General features: G+C 40.7%; 1 protein-coding gene across 2 annotated transcripts; it reads left to right on the top strand.

Annotated features, from left to right (window-relative positions):
* Window positions 1–56: 56 nt before the first annotated feature.
* On the top strand, window positions 57–21,123 carry uevld (UEV and lactate/malate dehyrogenase domains). Of its 2 annotated transcripts, NM_001140295.1 has the most exon segments (13): window positions 390–460; window positions 829–913; window positions 1,031–1,096; window positions 1,382–1,545; window positions 4,563–4,704; window positions 10,890–10,984; window positions 11,426–11,531; window positions 13,598–13,603; window positions 13,606–13,767; window positions 13,932–14,096; window positions 15,619–15,709; window positions 17,888–18,011; window positions 18,725–19,873. In NM_001140295.1, coding segments are annotated over 13 exon segments (1,413 nt in total). In that variant the 5' UTR covers window positions 390–418; the 3' UTR covers window positions 18,890–19,873.
* The last annotated feature ends 1,237 nt before the right edge of the window (window positions 21,124–22,360 follow it).

The following is a 22,360-nucleotide window of genomic DNA, read 5'->3' as shown; positions in this document are numbered from 1 at the left end:
TGCAGATATTATTTATTTTCAAACACGAGATATTTCTCATTCTGATGATATGAAGATGTAGGTGAGCTGCTCTGGAATTATCACAACATTGATTACAAAAAATATTGTCACTTTTAAACATATGCTTCCTCTAATAATAGGTTAACTGAAACGAAGGTATTCATCTTTGATTCTTCACACAGATTTAAATTACAATGTTGAAAGTTATGCTTCAGATTACTGTTCTGAGAAATTCTACCTCGATTGAGGTGCTGAGATAGAACTTCCCTTCGGCTTTCCGTACTTGGTAATGACGCCCGTTTTTACTTTGCGGAAGTTTGTGTTTCGCTGTCAAGTTATTTAAAGCTAGTTTGGGCTGCTTTAGATCACAGAACCTTATTCCTTCACCTACACATTAATAATCAACAGATGGTAAACCATGGATCTCAGTCCGGAAGCAATACAGAAGATACTGTCAAGGGTTTGTGTCAAAATTATATCCTTCTTTCTGTCTTAGTTCGTTCTGTGTGACTAGCTGGCTAGTGTTTGTTTAAATGCCCCCTAACGTTACTCATACTATTGTCAATTTGATCAGATAACTACCGGTTAAACCAGCTTTATTGCAGGCTCCTAAAGGAAGTCTGAAGTAAATAGACCACAAGTGAAGTTTCCATGAAATTCAGTTGTCTCCATTTCATTGTAAGTCGCTCTGGATAAGAGCGTCTGCTAAATGACTAAAATGTAAATGTAAATTGTCATTACTTAACATTGTTCTGTATCTAGCTAGTTAGCTAACTAACTAGGCAACTAAATCGCATCATGTCATATTTTGTTTATTTATTATATCAGTACAAGTTTCGTGATGTTGCTATTGAGGAGCTGCAGAAAGTTCACCAGATTCATCCCGCGATGAAACCAGTAGCTGGCACATACAGTACGTTGGCTTCATCAGAATGATCACCTAATTGTCCTGTGAAGAGTTTGATTGGACAGACTGTTTCTGTATCTGTCAATAAAATACAAAAAACGTAAATCACCCGTTTCTTCTAAGCTTTCAGTGACGGCACCCAAAAAGATCTGCTGAAGTTGATTGGCAACATACCGGTGAAATATGAAGGTGAGTCTTATCTAACATGTTAGTGTTAAAAAGTTTATGGGTAAAGGCTTAATGAATGCCGTGGGTAAATAGTTAAACCCTAATGCAAAACATGTATCTAGCGTGAACAGAGTTTACTTGAGTTTCTCCATCCACTACACAGGTTCAACACCACCACTGTTATTGTCAACCCAAGTACTGACTGATTGTAGCTGAACGGTTATATCTGTCTCAATGCTTATCAAAGTTAGATGGCTTTACTGTTAATGTACAGTAAGTTCTGTATTCATGCTGTATAATTCCCAGGCCGTTCATACAACCTGCCCATCCTGCTGTGGCTGATGGACTCCTTCCCCTTCACCCCCCCTATCTGCTTGCTGAGGCCTACCACCAACATGGTCATCAGGGAGGGGAAACACGTGGACGCCAGAGGACGCATCTACCTCCCCAGCCTCCACAACTGGGACCATGTAAGAGGAGGCTCTACTACACAGATACATCTGTGAGAGTTGATCACTGTTGTTTCTCTTGACGGAAAGGCAATCCATGCTGATCAAGACTTGGGCCCGTATCCACCAAGCATCTCTGAAAAGATCTTAGGAATTCTGTTTTAAATCTTGTTCTAAGACAAACTCCCAGCTCAGAGTAGGTTTTAGGATGATGTTAAGACACTGCCCATACAAACTCTGAGCCAGGAGTAAAATCAACTCATATAAGTTTCTCAGCTGGTAATCACAACAGTTTGAAGTACCGCAAGGAAAGATAGTGATGACACTAATCACGATGAGGCATTGGCAGCTGTGAATACCATAACACGTGTTGCTTCAGACAACCACGGTAAATTACATCAAATGTTGCAATAAAAATTCAATATAATTTTCGCCTGACTATCACGATCACTTTGCCTACTCTTAACTATTATATAGTATGTTATATGTTGGCATGCATAACCTTTTTTAACCAATTCTGATGGATGTTAAAATAATTTGTACAATAATTGCCATTATCAACACTCTTCACTCCCGTTTTAACAATTCTAAATCGCTTTACAACTGTAGGCATCTAGTCACTTGCCGATAAGGTTGCATACAACGTTTGAAAGGTCTAATTTTCATCGAACACAATCTATACTGAACCAAAATATAAATGCAACATGTAAAATGTTGGTCCCATGTTTCATGAGCTAAAATAAAACATTGCAGAAATTTTCCTTATGCACAAAAAGCTTTTTTAGCTCAAATTTTGTCTGCAAATTTGTTTACATCCCTGTTAGTGAGCATTTCTCCTTTGCCAAGATAATCCATCCACCTGACAGGGGTGGCATATCAAGTAACTGATTAAACAGCATGATCATTACACAGGTGCACCTTGTGCTGGTGACACTAAAAGGCCACTCAAATGTGCAATTGTGTCGCGCAACACAATGCCACAGATGTTAACTTTTGAGCAATGTTCAACAGAGCTGTTGCCAGAGAATTGAATGTTCATTTCTCTACCATAAGCCACCTCTAATGCCGTTTTAGAGAATTTGGCAGTATGTCCAACCGGCCTCACAACCGCAGACCATGTGTAACCACGCCAGCCAACCGGACAGCTGATGAAACTGAGGAGTATTTTGGTCTGTATTAAAGCCCTTTTGGTGAGGAAAAACTCATTCTCATTGGCTGGGCCTGGTGCCCAAATGGATGGGCATAGCTGCGCCCTTGCCCAGTCATGTGAAATCCATACATTAGAGCCTAATAAATTTCATTTCAATTGACAAAAACAGGTTAATGTTTAGCAAATGTATTAAAAATAAAAACTGAAATCACATTTACATACGTATTAAGACCCTTTTACGCAGTACTTTGTTGAAGCACCTTTGGCAACGATTACAGCCTGGAGCGACAAAGCTTGGCATAGTTGTATTTGGGGAGTTTCACCCATTTATTCTCTGCAGATCCTCTCAAGCTCTGTCAGGTTGGATGGGGAGCGTCGCTGCACAGCTATTTTCAGGTCTCTCCAGAGATGTTTGATCGGGTTCAAGTCCGGCGCTGGCTGGGCCGCTCGAGGACATTCAGAGACCTGTCCCAAAGCCACTCCTGCGTTGTCTTGGCTGTGTGCTGCTTAGGGTCATGGTCCAATTGGAAGGTGAACCTTCGCCCCAGTCTGAGGTCCTGAGCGCTCTGGAGCAGGTTTTCATCAAGGTTCTCTCTGTACTTTGCTCCGTTCATCTTTCCCTCGGTCCTGACTAGTCTCCCAGTCATGATGCTGGCACCACCGTGCTTCATCGTAGGAATGGTATTGGCCAGGTGATGAGAGGTGCCTGGTTTCCTCCAGACGTGACACTTTGCATTCAGGACAAAAGTTAAATCTTGGTATCATCAGACTAGAGAATATTGTTTCTCATGGTCAAAGTCCTTTAGGTACGTTTTGGCAAACTCCAAGTGGGCTGTCAAGTGCCTTTTTACTGAAGAGTGGCTTCCGTTTGGCCCCTTTACCATTAAAGCCTGATTGGTGGAGTGCTGCAGAGATGGTTGTCCTTCTGGAAGGTTCTCCCATCTCCACAGAGGAACTCTGGAGCTCTGTCAGAGTGACGATCGGGTTCTCCCTGAGCAAGGCCCTTCTTCCCCTATTGCTCAGTTTGGCTGGGAGGAAAACACTAGGAAGAGTCTTGTTGGTTCCAAACTTCCATTTAAGAATGATGGAGGCCACTGTGTTCTTGGGGACCTCAAATGCTGCAGAAATGTTTTGGTACCCTTCCCCAGATCTCGACACAATCCTGTCTCGGAGCTCTACGGACAATTCCTTTGACCTCATGGCTTGGTTTTTTTCTCTGACATGCACTGTCAACTGTGGGACTTTATATAGACAGGTGTGTGCCTTTCCAAATAATGTTCAATCAATTGAATTTACCACAGGTGGACTCCAATCAAGAAACATCTCAAGGATGATCAATGGAAACAGTATGCACCGGAGCTCAATTTCGAGTCTCATTCATAGCAAAGGGTCTGAATACTATATAAATAAGGTATTTCTGTTTTTTATTTGTAATACATTTGCAAAAATGTCTAAACCTGTTTTCACTTTATCATTCTGGGGTTTTGTGTGTAGATTAAAAAAAAAATTCATCAATTTTAGATTAAGGCTGTAATGTAACAAAATCCTTCTCTACCTTACTGGAGGATAATGTTAAAGGTCTCTGCCCTCTGGGCTTCTTCTCCAATGTGTTTTGAGAAAGGAGAGGATGTGAGGAATCAAGAAAAGATTGAAGAAGAGCCTGGTTCACTAGTATGGACAATACATATGGAAGTAACGTCGAGTGTGACTTTCATTTTTCAGCTCCACCTCAAATGTAGCAAATTTGTGCGAGTGTCAATTTATTCATTCTTTGATGAAGCATTTTTTTATGGAGTAATCTCTAGTAGATTGACCATGACAGATCGATGACACTGACGCATCCTCTCTCTCCCATTGTTAAGCTATGCATCTTCCTCTTCCTCCACAGCCCAAGTCGTCTGTAGTAGGTCTCCTGGCTGAGATGATCTCCCAGTTTGAGGAGGAGCCTCCGCTGGGCACCAAGTCCACAGGAGACAACAGAGACCCCAATGAGCTGCTGGCCTTCGTTTCCAACCTGAAGATCAATGAAGGTGGGTATATAGACTAGATTTAATTGCCTGGTTTGCCGGACACAGATTAAATGGTTTAAGAGCAGTGGCGAATCCAATATTTCCACAATGGGCTAATTCTGCACATATGGTTGGTTTGATGTTGGTGTCTTAAGCCTAGTTCTTAGGACACCTCATGAGCTGTCCTAACCAGTACCTGTTAAACTCTGAGTGGTTGTTTTTGGACCCGATACCGGGAACTCAAATCTTACTGCTGGCAATGTCATAAGAAAATTAAGCCACTTTACAAGGGGTGTAGAGCCTAACTGGCATAATTTTCACTCTAAATCTTTATAATAAAATCATTACATGCATAATCACATTTGCGGTCACTTTTGATGGTGTTTTCCCGCTAATGGAACATTTGCGTATATATCCTACTGCCTTGTACGCTTATAATGTGAAGAAATAGCCTAATAGTTTATCAATTTGAAGCTAAACATTTTGATCTGCAGCGGGGGTTTTTTATGCTCGTGGTTAGATTCCAGATTAATATATCACACCCCACAACTGACCCAGACTATGTTTGGAATATTTATTTCTTGCACAGAATAGAATAGGTCAACTTTTGTTCTATGGGGGATAGTAGATTAACATAGTCTAGTGCTTTTGCAGTTCATTAGGCCTACTCATCTTGTTGGCTGATGAAAAGTAAATGTTATTCGAATATCTTCAATATGCACATCGGAATTGGATAAGGATGCGTGCAGTTGGGTCCCTGATGTCTGTCTTTGCTTGTAGCCTGTGAGAAAGACCCAATCATGTGATGGAGAGCCATGTGAGTGAGCAGTGCTTCGGAGCAAGCAGCACTCGGGGAGAAGGGCACAATGGCCACTGGCAGCAAAAGGCATGTTTTTTTTTTTAGGGTGCATTATGGCCACAAAGGGGATGCTGCCGTCAAATTTGAGACTGATGAAGTGTACAGCCTGCGCAAAAAAACAAAGCAGAACTCTTTTCAAATCATCATTAGTCACATCATCAATGTATTAAAAATCAAAACATATAGCCCAATGTTTGTAGAATAACTAAAGTTACATTAATAACTCTAAATTAAGAATATAGGAGTATCTATTTATTTGTTAACTGCTCAACACAGAATAGCCGCATGTGCGCACTTCCTTAAATTGTTTGGAGAAAATATCCTTTCTATTTTTTTCAGCTTTGTTCAATTGTATTCTTCATGCTATAAAATAATGCCACGCAAATCTTGTCTGCTAAATGAACTAGTGTAGCCCACAGCCATATGGCATAGCCAGATCAGGGCCTAACATAAGGACAACTCAGAGTATGCTATTCTGTTCTTCTGAAGTAGACTACATTTTCTTCATGCTTCTTTAGACCTGTCTAATATAAAGAATTGATTTATTGTGAAGGTGTAGGCTATATTACATGGATTTATTAGACTTTTTAAAATGTAGATGTTCCAAAGGTCTGCATCAGTGGCTTGTAGGCTATGTGTGGAAGCCAGGAGATGCTAAATATGTTTGTTAATTAACAGTCAATTACTGTGAGACCAACAGTTATTTGCTTGACAATCACCTGCTGACAACTGTAGTGACCTCCACAGCCCTAGGCATGGACTCTACAAGGTGTTGAAAGCGTTCCAAAGGGATGCTGATCCATGTTGACTCCATTGCGTCCCACAGTTATGTCAAGTTGGCTGGATGTCCTTTGGGTGGTGGAGCATTCTTGATTCACGCTTAACAGTTTCCAATGTGTAAAAAAACAGCGCTAAAGCAGCCGAAAGGTTGAGGGAGGTGCATCTGTGAAAGCCGAAAGTCAGTTTTCCAACTGCGAGGCTCAGTGTTGCCATTGTTTTTAAAAAGTTTTCTTTATGTCGTTGAAATAAACATTAACCCCCCGCCATATCACACATTGTACGGAACTCATAATACAATGTGCATTGTACAATCAAGAAGTGAGATCCTCATAACACATGTATTTGTATATATCCATTGTACACATCTTGGCAAATAAAAATGTCTTTGGTCACATTCGCGTGGGTTAAACAAAAACATCCCTACTTGGTTCACAATAGAGCTTCCCATAATGCGGGGGATGGCTGCAGGATGAACTTTACTTTTTTTTTTTTATTAATCCCCCCTCTTCGGGGGACAAGTATCTTTGTTTTTTTTTTACAGCATTTTTGCTACATATACAAACATTTTACATACACATTTTACAAACATGGTACTTTTATATAAAGCAGTCACATAACAATAATACATTAACAAACAAGCTTTTTAATCCCGCCTCTCAACCCATCCCACCTATCACCATAGACCACCCTCGTTTGGTTTCCATATGCCATATACTTTATATACTTTTTTTTAACCTTTCTAATTGTATAGTTTCCACAGATTGTGAGCTAAAGATGAAAACCTTTCCTACGAGTATTATATTATTTATTGACTGACTATGGGTTTCCAAATTTTATTTATATATATATATATATATCATTCTGTTGGTGGCAAGAATTTTATATAATTTAAATTGAACAACTAAGTGTTGAAGCAAGTGTAGTTATTTTGTACCAGTTTATAAACCATATGCCATGGAATTGGTACATTGCAAATCTCTTCCCATTTATTTTGCAACCTGTATGGCGTAGCCATCGACATTTTTGTCCTCAAATGGAACTGGTATATTTTTCTATTTATGCCAGTTCCTGTCAGCCAATTTGTATCTTTAATATATGGCAGGCAAACAAGTTCCCTACCTTCTCCCTTTTCCACTTGCCTCCTCCATTTTTGTGGTAGTGCTGCGATCAGTTGGTTGTACATTTGGATTGAGCAGATATTCCCATATATTTTCGATAACTGTGTATTTGACATACATTTGAAGTCGGAAGTTTACATACACTTAGGTTGGAGTCATTAAAATTTGTTTTTCAACCACTCCACAAATTTCTTGTTAACAAACTATAGTTTTGGCAAGTGGGTTAGGACATCTACTTTGTGCATGACACAAGTAATTTTTCCAACAATTGTTTACAGACAGATTATTTCACTTATTCACTGTATCACAATTCCAGTGGGTCAGAAGTGTACATACACTAAGTTGACTGTGCCTTTAAACAGCTTGGAAAATACCACAAAATGATGTCATGGCTTTAGAAGCTTCTGATAGGCTAATTGACATCATTTGAGTCAATTGGAGGTGTACCTGTGGATGAATTTCAAGGCCTACCTTCAAACTCAGTGCCTCTTTGCTTGACATCATGGGAAAATCAAAAGAAATCAGCCAAGACCTCAGAAAAAAATTGTAGACCTCCACAAGTCTGGTTCATCCTTGGGAGCAATTTCCAAACACCTGAAGGTACCACGTTCATCTGTACAAACAATAGTACGCAAGTATAAACACCATGGGACCACGCAGCCGTCATACCGCTCAGGAAGGAGAAGTGTTGTCTCCTAGAGATGAATGTACTTTGGTGCGAAAAGTGCAAATCAATCCCAGAACAACAGCGAAGGATCTTGTGAAGATGTTGGAGGAAACAGGTACAAAAGTATCTATATCCACAGTAAAACGAGTCCTATATCGACATAATGCAAAGCTACTATTCCAGTGTTTTACTTGCTATATTGTATTTACTTTGCCACCATGGCCTATTTATTGCCTTTACCTCGCTTATCTCACCTCATTTGCTCACATTGTATATAGACTTATTTTTCTACTGTATTATTGACTGTGTTTTACTCCATGTGTAACTCTGTGTTGTATGTGTCGAACTGCTTGGCTTTATCTTGGCCAGGTCGCCGTTGTAAATGAGAACTTGTTCACAACTGGCCTACCTGGTTAAGGTGAAATATATATATTTTTTTAAAGTGCAGTCGCAAAAACCATCAAGCGTGATGATGGAACTGGCTCTCATGAGGACCGCCACAGGAATGGAAGACCCAGAGTTACCTCTGCTGCAGAGGATCAGTTCCTTAGAGTTGCCAGCTTCAGAAATTGCAGCCCAAATAAATGCTTCACAGAGTTCAAGTAACATACACATCTCAACATCAACTGTTCAGATGAGATTGCGTGAATCAGGCCTTCATGTTCAAATTGCTGCAAAGAAACCACTACTAAAGGACACCGATAAGAAGAAGAGACTTGCTTGGGCCAAGAAACACGAGCAATGGACATTAGACTGGTGGAAATGTGTCCTTTGGTCTGGAGTCCAAATTGGAGATTTTTGGTTCCAACCGCCGTGTCTTTGTGAGACTCGGTGTGGGTGAACGGATGATCTCCGCATGTGTATTTCCAACAATAAAGCATGGATGATAAGTTATTATGGTGTGGGGGTGCTTTGCTGGTGACACTGTCTGATTTATTTCGAATTCAAGGCACACTTAACCAGCATGGCTACCACAGCATTCTGCAGCAATACGACATCCCATCTGGTTTGTGCTTAGTGGGACTATCATTTGTTTTTCAACAGGACAATGACCCAACACACCTCCAGGTTGTGTAAGAGCTATTTTACCAAGAAGGAGAGTGATGGAGTGCTGCGTCAGATGACCTGGCCTCCACAATCCCCCGACCTCAACCAAATTGAGATGGTTTGAGATATCGGACCGTAGAGTGAAGGAAAAGCAGCCAACAAGTGCTCAACATATGTGGGAACTCCTTCAAGACTGTTGGAAAAGCATTCCAGGTGAAGCTGGTTGAGAGAATGCCAAGAGTGTGCAAAGGGTGGCTACTTAGAAGAATCTAAAATATATATATTTAATTTCTTTGACACTTTTGGTTACTACATGATTCCATGTGTTATGTCGTAGTTTTGATGTCTTCACTATTAGTCTACAATATAGAAAATAGTAAAAATAAAGAAAAGCCCCTGAATGAGAAGGTGTTCTAAAACTTTTGACCGGTAGTGTATATGATCAACCCATAAATAATCTACCTACATGCAACAGTATCTGTTGTACTTTTGATAATGATTTCACGTGAGGCCTACTTCACATGATATGCCTAAATAGTTATAACCACTAGGGTAATAAATAAACACATTTTTCTTTAGATTATTTAATTAACCTACATTTTATCCCTTTTGGAGCGCATTATCACATCAAAAATTATCCCTTATTGGGTATGCCTATAAGAATTGGGCCATTTAAGGCATCTAGGGCTTCATGTTAGATTAAAATGATAGATCTTTCAAACGTTTTATGCAACATTATCGGGAAGTAACTTGATCGATTGAGTTGCTAAAGTGACGAGTGTGTTTGATAGTTAGTTATATGTTATAACAGTTTATATGATCAAAAATCCACATCAGAATTGATTAAAAAAAGGTTTTGAATGCCAACATATTAGGCAGAAATTCAGATTTGGCAAAGTGATCGTGTCGTGACAATTCTATCAAACCTTGTGTCTAAAGCGTGTTCCCTCATTCTCCATTTGCAACAATGTCAATGAGCGTCTTCACTATCTTTTGCTGTACCTCAAACTGTCATGATTATGAGGTGAGAAACTTTTATGAATTGATTTTACTCTGTCTGAACAGTGCCTTAACCTCATCCTAAAGCCTCCTCTGAGCTGCGAGTTTATTATTTTTTAACAAGATTCCTAGAACCTTTTTCTGAGAAGCTTTGTGGATATGGGCCCTGGGTTTAAAACAACTTTCAATGGAGATTCTCCATTGAGCATGCTTTTCAGTCCAGAATTAGGCTTAATCTGTGTCTGGGGAAACCAGACTTTCTAGACATATACTGCCAGAAAGCAGCTTGCTGAATGGTTCATTGGGTTTAAAAAGGTAAGGCTATATTTGGGCCCAGAGGATAACACATGACTGCTTTATTCTACAATTATTTCCAAAGTGTATTTCTTCATTCAATGAAACCTGTCACCTACTACAAATTAGTGTTTTGATATTCAAGGTGTCTGTATCTGATGAAACCAGAAACCGACAACGCAAACTCCTGATTAAGCTGTGGCTGGGTCTGATAGTTTGCCAACAATAGCCAAGCCAGCTTTCTCTAGTGATGCTGTGGTAAATTGCAGAATGTTTAGATTGAAATGTATAATTTAGAACCGATCTGATTGTCTGGCATGTAGAACTGGGGAAAAGCGTAATCTCTGTTTAGTACATTTCTGTTTGCAGCATTCTGAAGCTAAACATATCACCTGACGTTAACACACCTGGCTCTAACTCAAACCATGTCCTCCTATCACAGGTGGAGTACAGCATCACGATCATTTAATCAACAAAGTCACAGTCATTGGGGGCGGAGACTTGGGAATGGCATCAGTGATGAGCATTTTGGCAAAAGTATGACTGCCTTTTTTTGCTTTGACACTCAAATGTTACCGGGTCGTGTTCATTAGGACATGCAACAGGAAACCTTTTGTGACGAGAAATTGAAATTTGTGTTTCTTATTGGATAAGTCCATGTAGTACTCATTTCAGTCTCTACTTTGCCCTCCCTCCAAAAGATTGCACATTTTGTCACAAAGCTGAATCAAAGGCTGATTTTGAAGTGAAATGTATTTAAACCTACTTGACAAACAATTATAGGTCGCCCTGTTTGTCTGTTTTCTTGCATTTGGTGCCAAATTAACACGACCCAGGTACATTGATATAACAAACCTTTCTTAATCACTGTTGTGTCTAAAGGATGTGTTTTGAGTATTGATCACCATTTCTATCCCATGTATCCTTCATAACAGTGAAGAGTTCACATATTATGTTCTCTCTCTCTTTGCTTTATAGGGTAAAGTGGATAGACTAGTCTTCATTGACGTAGCCGAGAGCTCCACCAAAGGTGGTAGCATGGATCTAGAGATTTTCAACTTACCAAAGGTGGAGGTATCTAAAGGTACATCTCCTATAAACTTATTAGACAATACTTTTACCCAGTAAAGCAGCAGTGAACTGTAAACTAAGCCTGACCTATTCATCTAAACCTCAGCCTAAGTATATAGTCACTAGATTGGCACTGAGCAAATTTCAGGTCTTGTGAGCGGGAACTTAAATATTGCGAGCATTCTGTGCAACTTCCAGCACGCATTAATTGTGAACACAGGCTACACCTGCTTTAAATTAGTTTCACAGTGATCAATAGGCTATTGTTGCTATTTGAACATAATGTAGTCCTATCAACAAAACTAATTGAGAAAATGCCATAACATTTCCACATGGATATAGGTGTTGACTTCTATGATATCCCCTACAATAGCCGATATGTGGTGTTCATTGTAGGCCTACATTCTATGAGACTTTAAAAACATTATGCATGGCTTGACATGAACCATTTTAGGACTGATGTTTTAATTATAAAGCTCAAATCACTTTATAAAAATAAGAAATGATTTATAACACAGTTTGCCAAATAGGTGACTAAAAATTGTATTGTGTTCAAAAACATTTTTAAAATTAAAAACGAAAAAGTGGTGCGTGCATATGTATTCACCCCTTTGCTATAATTAAGATCTGGTGCAACCAATTACCTTCAGAAGTCAATTAGTTAAATAAAGTCCACCTGTGTGCAATCTAAGTGTCACATGATCTCAGTGTATATATACACCTGTTCTGAAAGGCCCCAGAGTCTACAACACCACTAAGCAAGGGACACCATGATGACCAAGGAGCTCTCCAAACAGGTCAGGGACAAAGTTGTGGACAGATCAGGATTGGGTTATAAAAAATATCTGAAACATCCCACGGAGCACTATTAAATCCATTATTAAAAAATGAAAAGAATATGGCACCACAACAAATCTGCCAAGAGAGGGCTGCCCACCAAAACTCACGGACCAGGCAAGGAGGGAATTAATCAGAGAGGCAACAAAGAGACCAAAGATGAGCTGAAAAGTTCCACAGCGGAGATTGGAGTATCTGTCCATAGGACCACTTTAAGCCGTACACTCCACAGAGCTGGGCTTTACAGAAGAGTGGCCAGAAAAAAGCCACTGCTTAAAGAAAAAAAATAAGCAAACACATTTGGTGTTTGCCAAAAGGCATGTGGGAGATTCCCCAAACATATGGAAGAAGGTACTCTGGTCAGATGAGACTAAAATTGAACTTTTTGGCCATCAAGGAACATGCTATGTCTGGCGCAAATCCAACACCTCTCATGACCCCGAGAACACCATTCCCACAGTGAAGCATGGTGGTGGCAGCATCATGATGTTTTTCATCGGCAAGGGCTGGGAAACTGGTCAGAATTGAAGGAATGATGGATGGCGCTAAGTACAGGGAAATTCTTGAGGGAAACCTGTTTCAGTCTTCCAGACATTTGAGACTGGGACGGAGGTTCACCTTCCAGCAGGACAATGACCCTAAGCATACTGCTAAAGCAACTGTCTTGGAATGGCCTAGTCAAAGCCCAGACCTCAATCCAATTGAGAATATGTGGTATGACTTAAAGATTGCTGTACACCAGCGGAACCCATCCAACTTGTAGGCGCTGGAGCAGTTTTGCCTTGGATAATGGCCAAAAATCCCAGTGGCTAGATGTGCCAAGCTTATAGAGACATACCCCAAGAGACTTGCAGCTGTAATTGCTGTAAAAGGTGTCTCCACAAAGTATTGTCTTTGGGGGGGGTGAATAGTTATGCACGATCAAGTTCTTTTTTTTGGTCTTATTTCTTGTTTTCATTGTCTTATTTTGCATCTTCAAAGTGGTAGGCATGTTGTGTAAATCAAATGATACAAACCCCCCAAAAAATCAATTTGAATTCCAGGTTGTAAGTCAACAAAATAGGAAAAATGCCAAGGGGGTGAATACTTTCACAAGACACTGTATGTTGGAGCGTGCAGGTCCTTCTTCAAAAGGGATGTTTATTCAGGGGATGACTACCACTTTCCCAAAAAAACGTGTGTGACAATGGGGCCTTAAGATACTTCACTTTTGTTGAAGAACCGTTTGTTTTCCAATGATAGACCTGTCGCGTCTGCCGACTCCAGTGTGATCGTGGTGACGGCGAACGCGTGGAGCAACGAGCAGTCGTACGTGAGCGTGGTCCAGACCAACGTGGACATGTACCGGGGCATTATCCCAGGCCTGGTCCGCCTTAGCCCCAACGCTGTGCTGCTCATTGCCTCGCAGCCAGGTCTGAACACACACACACACCTACCAGTCAAAAGCAGCAGAAGGCACTGAACTAGAAGTGTCATGGGAAATACAGAAATTTTTTATAAACCCTCTGTTCTAATATCTCTCTCTCTCCCTCTTCTTCCCATCCCCCTTCTTTTCCTATCCTTTGACCTCTGACAGTGGACATCATGACTCACGTGGCGTGGAGACAGAGCGGCCTGCCACCATCCAGGGTGATCGGGGCGGGGTGTAACCTGGACTCTGAACGTCTCTGTCACGTCCTGGACATCAGTCTCAACACACACAAACAGGCCTGGGTCATAGGAGAACTCTCAGACAACAAGGGTAAGATAGAGACAGGTCTGAGGATTTCTTTCACCAGTGGTGGCAAAGTTAGCATGGGGGGTGGCATGGCATGGCCAGAAGGCGTGGTTTCCAACCAAATGTTAGAGGCCCTACTCTTGGCCGCAGTGACATTTTGCGTTTTTTAAAGCTAAATTGTACACATTTTGCCATGGCTTAAGCCGTATTCTTATGCTAGATTCTCCCTGACTGTCTAGTTTTTTTTATTTTGGTCATTGTTAGTGCTCAAAATGATCTTTATAAAAAATATATATTTAGCTACATTATCATTTCTACATACTTTGTGGTTTTAGTCATTTATAGCTGCATTATGTAACTTTTTGGGTGACCTGACCAAATTCACATAGACTTGCTTTCAATGAGGATGACAGATATATACCTAAAATGTCTAAGAAACTGTAAATCTGTTCTATGTGCGCTATTTCTATGCTTCCCATTCTTACGTTTCATTTTTGCATCTTTTGGTTTTGTACACCAACTGAAAATATATTTCACAGCGGTTTAGATGGTAAAATGATTCTCTACACATTGCTTGTTTTGTCACAAACTGAAATTAGGCGAACTATTGGAATTTTAGCTACCAGGAAATCGCTCCTCCATTTCTGCATATTGCACTGAAAACATTTTACCATCCTGGATCTCCCCCAATTTTTTTTTGGGGGGGGGGAGGATTGGCGGCAACGATTTATAAGTAGTGTCCTACCATGCTGACCAGACCGGACACGTCGCGTGCGCGAGCGTTGCAAAATACATTTTGAAATCCACGTTATTCAATTATTGCACCCATACTGCTCGCGAGCGTCTGTGATGCTAAAATAGAACTCCTTTCTATTTCTGATGCAGATCCTGCTTCTCCCATCTCCTCATTGGTTTATAGAAGCAGGTACCTACGTGCCATCTCCTCATTGGTTATACCCACGTGGGTGATTGAAAGACGAACTGTTTTGCCGGTCGTCACAGTAGTACTATGAAAGTTTAGATGCGATCACCATTTAAATTCAAAGATAAAAAAGCCTGGAAGGAGGAGAGATGACTAGAAACGATTCGGTTGGCCGTTTTGTGTGTAGATTAATTGTCAGAGTAGAGGACCTTGTGCATTTCAGGTAAAATAACAACTCAATGTTTATATCCCAGGACAAATTAGCTAGCAAGTGCAAGCTAACTGGCTAAATTGCCATACATGTTTAATGCTTTTCGACCTGTCCCCAAATTAATGTCATTGGTTCAGAGTTTGTTTTGATATTTTAACCTGCGTGTCGTGATCGCGTTTGGTGTAGGGGGACGATGGCGCGCGGCCGGTTTGGGTTCCGTGTACCGCTGCTAAATGAATATAGGGGAAACATTGCATACCAATCTACCAAGGCAGTATCAACTTGCAGTATCTGATGTTGTGGGTGAAGTGAATGTTTTATTACTCTCTGTGGAGTACAGGAGCCATTTAATGCAATATCTCTAGATATTAATGGGATTTCTATAACACTCACAATCTGTCTTTGTGTTGCAGTCCCTGTGTTGAGTAACATTTTGATGGGGGCTAGTTACCAACATCCAGAGATTGCACCCAGATCCAAAGCGACCAAACCTCTGTTAGACAGGTAAGTAACAAAAACAACAACGAGGTCTTTATCCCTCAGAGCACTGCCAAGAACTTCCCTCGGAGATTGGCGTAACTATGACCCAAAATGGCATCACATTGACTGAAGATGTTCCGGATACATGTTGCCCGCAGGCACAGATCTAGGATCAGCTCACCCAATCTTAATATACAAAAGAAGACAGAACAATGATATAGCGGACCACAGATCAGTGTCTAGGGCCAGGTGCAACTGTATTCTAATACTGCTCACTGTTCCCCTATACAGTGCATTTGTAAAGTATTCAGACCCCTTGACTTTTTCCACATTTTGTTACGTTACAGCCTTATTCTAAAATTGATAAAATATTTTTTCCCCCTCAATCTACACACAATACCCCATATTGACAAAGTGAAAACAGGTTTTTACATAAGTATTCAGACCCTTTGCTATGAGACTCAAAATGGAGCTCAGTTGCATCCTGTTTCCATTGATCATCCTTGAGATGTTTCTACAACTTGACTGGAGTCCACCTGTAGTAAAATAAATTGATTGGACATGATTTGGAAAGGCACACACCTGTCTATATAAGGTCCCACAGTTGACAGTGCATGTTAGAGCAAAAACCAAGCCACGAGGTTGAAGGCATTGTCCGTAGAGCTCCGAGACAGGATTGTGTCGAGGCAGAAATCTGGGAAAGGGTACCAAAACATTTCTGAAGCATTGAAGGTTCCCAAAAACACAGTGGCCTCCATCATTCTTCAATGGAAGAATTTTAGACAGACCTACACTCTTCCCAGAGCTGGCTGCCCAGCCAAACTGAGCAATCTAGGGAAAAGGGCCTTGGGTCAGGGAGGTGAACAAGAACCCGATGGTAACTGATAGACCTCCAGAGTTCCTCTGTGGAGATGGGAGAACCTTCCAGAAGGACAACCATCTCTGCAGCACTCCACAAATCAGGCCTGTATGGTAGAGTGGCCAGAAGGAAGCCACTCCTCAGTAAACGGCACATGACAGCCCGCTTGGAGTTTGCCAAAAGTTGCCTAAAGGACTCAGACAATGAGAAACAAGATTCTCTGGTCTGATGAAACCAAGATTTTAAAAAACAGGCATTGAATATCACTTTGGATGATGTATCAATACACTCAGTCACTACAAAGATACAGGCGTTCTTCCTAACTCAGTTGCCAGAGAGGAAGGAAACCGCTCAGGGATTTCACCATGAGTCCAATGGAGACTTTAAAACCGTTAGTTTAATGGCTGTGATTGGCGAAAACAACTGATGGATCAACAACATTGTAGTTACTCCACAATGCTATCATAATTGATAAAGTGAAAAGAAGGAAGCCTGTACAGAATACAATTTTCCAAAACATGCATCCTGTTTGCAACAAGGCACTGAAGTAATACTGCAAAAAATGAGGTAAAGCAATTAACACTTTGTATTCAGGACAAAAAGTTATGTTTGAGTGAAATCCAATAAAACACATTACTGAGTACCACTCCATATTTTCAAGCATAGTGGTGGATGCATCATGTTATGGGTATGCTTGTAATAGTTAAGGACTGGGGAGCTTCAGGATAAAAAATAAACGTAATAGAGCTAAGCACAGGCAAAATCCTAGAGAAGAACCTGGTTCAGTCTCCTTTCCACCAAACATTGGGAGATTAATTCACCTTTCAGCAGGACAATAACCTAAAACAAAAGGCCATTGGAGTTGCTTAGCAAAAGTGTTGAATGTTCCTCAGTGGCAGAGTTACAGTTTTGACTTATATTGGCTTAAATCTATAGCAAGACTTAAATGGCTGTTTAGCAATGATCATCAACCAATTTGACAAAGCTTGAAAATAATGGACAAATGTTGCACTATCCAGGTGTGGAAAGATCTTAGAGACTTACTCAGAAAGACTCACAGCTGTAATCGCTGCCAGAGGTGATTCTAACATGTATTGAATCGGGGGGTTGAACACTTATCTAATCGACAGTGTTTTATTTTTCATGATTTAAATTATTTGTTGAAATGTTAGAATTTTTCTTTCACTTTGACAGAGTATTTTGTGTAGATCGTTGAAAAGAAATTAAATTCATTTTAATCCCACTGTGTATCAACAAAGTGGAAAAAGTCAAGGGGTGTGAATACTTTCCTACTCTAGCCGAATGGGCCAACATGGCGTTGACCAGTTTCCTGTTTTGTGCAGGGCGTTTGAGATGCTGAAGGGCCGTGGCCAACGCTCGTGGTCCGTGGGTCTGTCTATCGCTGACATCAGTCACAGTATCCTGGTGGACCAGAGGAAGACTCACTCGGTCTCCACACTGGCACAGGTAACACAGCTGCACATGTAACAGTATTGCTTCCGTCCCTCTCCCCTCCCCTACCTGGGCTCGAACCAGGGACCCTCTGCACACATAGACAACAGCCCACCCTCGAAGCATCGTTACCCAACTACTTCAAGATCTCAGAGCGAGTGATGTCACCGATTGAAATGCTATTAGCGCGCACCCCGCTAACTAGCTAGCCATTTCACATCGGTTACACTCACCCCCCTTTTGACCTCCTCCTTTTCCGCAGCAACCAGTGATCCGGGTCAACAGCATCAATGTAACAGTATTGCTTCCATCCCTCTCCTCGCCCCTACCTGGGATCGAACCAGGGACCCTCTGCACACATACACAAAAGCCGTGGCCCTTGCAGAGCAAGGGGAACAACTACTTCAAGGTCTCAGAGTGATTGACGTCACCGATTGAAACGCTATTAGCGCGCACCCTGCTAACTAGCTAGCCATTTCACATCAGTTACACACAGACTGACTGAAACGAGGAGGGACTACCTGGGCTTGTCTAATGAGAAAAGCTTATCTGTTTCCCTGGGAAGATCTCAATTGCATACTCCTCCCGTCCTTCTTGTCTCCTTCTCAAAACCCATTGGATATGAGAGCCAGAGGTTCGTCCTCGCTGACCTTCTCCTCCAATTGGTTTTGAGGAGGCGGCAAGGAAAGAGGAGTATGCTATTGAGTTTCTCCCCGTGTGTGTTTCAGGGCTGGGGCGGTATCGGTGCGGAGGTGTTCCTCAGCCTACCCTGTGTCCTGGGGGTGTCGGGTTCAACCCGTCTAGCAGGCGTGTCCCTGGGACAGGAAGAGGACGCCAGACTGAGGGAGAGTGTCACGTCGCTCTGTGCCCTCCTCTCACAGCTCAGGATATGATGCCCTGCCCCGGGCAGCACACACAGCCAATCAATCTGACTGACGAGGCCGTCAGCCGATCAGCATGGATGAGCGTTCTTCAGTCCTTGGCCCTGTTTCCTAAAAGCATCTTAAGGCTAGGTTAATCTTAGAACAATAGGATCCTATGGTTCTAAGCCTTAAGATGCTTTTGGGAAACCAGGTCTTAGACCTGGAAGGCAGTAGGGTGGGCAGGTTTTTTCCCCAGCCCTGTACTAATTCATCGGATTCAGCTAATCTACTAATTGTCAAGCTTTTGTTTAGTGGAATCTGTTGTTAGTGCTGGGTTGGAACCTTAGCATGCACACACTGGCATAGATGACGAGAAAGGGTAAAGTTCAAGTGATGAAGGATTTTACTTTTTCGTAGTTTTCCAAAATAAAATGTAATCTGGTTGAATGGTGAGGGTAACTGTTCATTATTTATGAAGAAAATTGTATGCAAAGGAATCTGAAAGATGTCTTTTACATATTTAACATCTTATTTACGTATGCCTATCATTCCTGGACTTTTTAGAGAAGGAAACAAAAATCTAAATCTTAATTTACCAAATATTGACTTGGTGTCATTACTATTACGTTGTTATGCACATTTGTACAGTGCTCTTCTTTGCACTCCACATCCCCTAACCACAGTAAAGGTGTGGCTTGTTGTTGAAATATATGCCGTGTTCTTTAGGCACCAAACGGAACATGGAGGGACTACCTGGACTTGTCCAATGTTTGACTTTTCCGATTGCGTGCCGTAATGAACATGACCTAAGCTTAATGGCCTTACGCTGTTTTTCACCATGTTAAATGGCTTTATAAAGTGCCTTCTGTTTAATATGCCTTGCTGAACTACTTTCCTTTAACAATGTGCTAAACTACCTGCTGTGTGTGTTAAGAAACTTTGAAACCTGGTGTTGTACATACACACTAACTGCTGGAGATTAAATACTAAAGTAAAGATTTGTATGTTTATTAACCCTTTAACTGTCTCTTTGAATGTAATTGTAAAAAATATTTCACCTTAAAGGTCATTAATAACAACTCATAAGAACTTCTTATCTGTTTTTTACTGAGTTTAATTTGGAAATTACAGGGCTCTACCAGGCAGTTGAGAAGTCAATGCCACATCAGAATGACAATTTGCATAGCATTTTAGTAATCTAGAACATACTAAAAATTACTTTAGGTCTACTTCAAATGGCTTTCATAGGTAGGTAAGCGTTAAATGAGGACTGATGTCGAATTTCAGCAAATTATGATAATTGTATCAACATTAATATTCATGTGTTTTCAGGTGGTGTATAGTGCAATCTCCCCTAAATTGGTTTTCTTCAATTTCAAATGATTTAGGTTCTTACATGTTTCTCACCTTCAGACTACATGTAAGGGATAATCAACGAGGAGCTATGAGTTCTCTGGAAAATAATGAAATACGTGAAGGAGTTACATTATTTTCCATAGAACGCATAAAGTCCCGAGATGATTATGCCTTTTATACCATGGCTATAACTTAACACATTTACCGCTAGAAATGTTCATTTGCAGGTAGAAATGTTCAACATCCACATAATGAACAAAAATATAAATAACATATGAAGTGTTCCCTTGTTTCATGAGATGAAATAAGATCCCAGAAATGTTCCACATGCACAAAAAGCTTTCTCTTAAAATTTGTTTATATCCTTGTCAGTGAGCATTTCTCCTTTGCCAAGATTATTCATACACCTGACAGGTGTGGCATATAAAGAAGCTGATTAAACGGCATGATCATCGCACCTTGTGCTGTAGACACACTAAAATGTGCAGTTTTGTCACAACACAATGCCACAGATGTCTGAAGTTTTGAGGGAGCGTGCAATTGGCATGCTGACTGCAGGAATGTACACCAGAGCATGTAATGTTAATTTCTCTCATGTGCACTCTCTCTAAATCCCCATCTTGTGTAACACGTGTCATATCGTGTTGGTCCGCTAGGGACCTGTTTCATTGTACTAAGTTCTAATCAATAGCCTAGACTGTGTTTATGTATGTTATCATTTAGCTTGTTGGTAAATAAATAATTAACTCAATTGGTCTGGTACAGAATGATTTAGTGAGACCTGGGTTTGTGCAGATTAACGAATTATCCGACGTAGAGGAAATTAATTAGTGACTGCTGTAAAATCAATATTCTGATTGTGTTAATTTGGGAAACGGAAACTCATTAAACAAACTTTTCCCTTGGTGTCCCAGGTTACTGAGTTAATGATTACCTGATTAATTTAATCATGTAATTATAAACAGTTACTTATTAAACAGCAGTCGTCATATTTGGTGCCCCGTGAGGAATCTAAGATAAAACTACCCCTCACTTTTGAATTCATTCCATAGGAATTGAGTAGCAAGATACTCATACACCAGTAGCTATAGACAGGATTATTGTTGAGAGGGGCGTGTGTGGTTTTTCCTTTCCACCCAGATATTGGTTGGGAGAGAACCACTCCTGTGTTGTATATCTGACTAAAGTCAGTGTGTAGGGGATTTAACGAATACTATGAGCCAGGGCATATGAACCGGCCAATGTTTAGGTATTCGAAAGGAATAGACACGTTGGGCCACAACGTAGTGTTATTTCTGTCTATCGCAGTCAGGAGCGAGTAGACTCGGTCATAATTAATTTTGAGTGAGGACATAGGGCCAGCCAACTGAAATTTTAGTAGATATATAGCTTTACCGAAGCGGTTAATTATCTCTCCAGACCAATGGTGTATTTCTTTGTTCTTCACGCGTTCCGGTCAACATCGTGAAAAATATTGCCGAAAGGTTGAACGTGAGACGTCACTTAGTAAATCTGTTTTGTTGCAGGGAACTTACCTTGTGCTGGGAAGTGGAATTCCCGCACCAGTGAAGCTAAGCATTGCACCAGATGCTAAGCTAACAAAGGGGGAGAAGCCATATTTGTTTTCCCCTTTGTTCATAGTGAAATCCCACGCCGGGCGGGAATCCCGTGTGATTTCAGCTTGTGCTATCAGTGACCTCTGGTGGTGAAGAATCGCCAGTAATTGTTTTTAAGTAATTCAGGTTATACTGTATGGTATCCAACCAACCTTAACTGATTGGATAGCATTGGCTCATTCAATTTAATAAATACCTTTTAGGTTGTTTATTGGGATAATACACAAACAGATTTGTTCCAACCAATGAGACACTTAAACTTTTCCCCATTAACTTAGATACAGCAATGCTTTCATGTTAATTACATTTTAATTCCCAAATAGCCTATACAGGTTTGATTTATCATTAAAATTAAATCAATTAAATCTGCTTTTGGAAGTTCATTAATAGCTCAACTCCCACATTTCTGACTCAGTACTGATAATTCATTAAAGTTTATAAACTGATTTAAATTGTGTTTGCAGCTTCCAACTCAAAACCCAAACTTTATATTCCCCCGCTAATAAGTGAACCCTAACCAACAGAAAGA

Source organism: Salmo salar, chromosome ssa10, assembly GCF_905237065.1.
Source record: "Salmo salar chromosome ssa10, Ssal_v3.1, whole genome shotgun sequence".
NCBI classification, from domain to species: Eukaryota; Metazoa; Chordata; class Actinopteri; order Salmoniformes; family Salmonidae; genus Salmo; species Salmo salar.
This window is presented reverse-complemented; position numbering and strand designations above follow the sequence as displayed.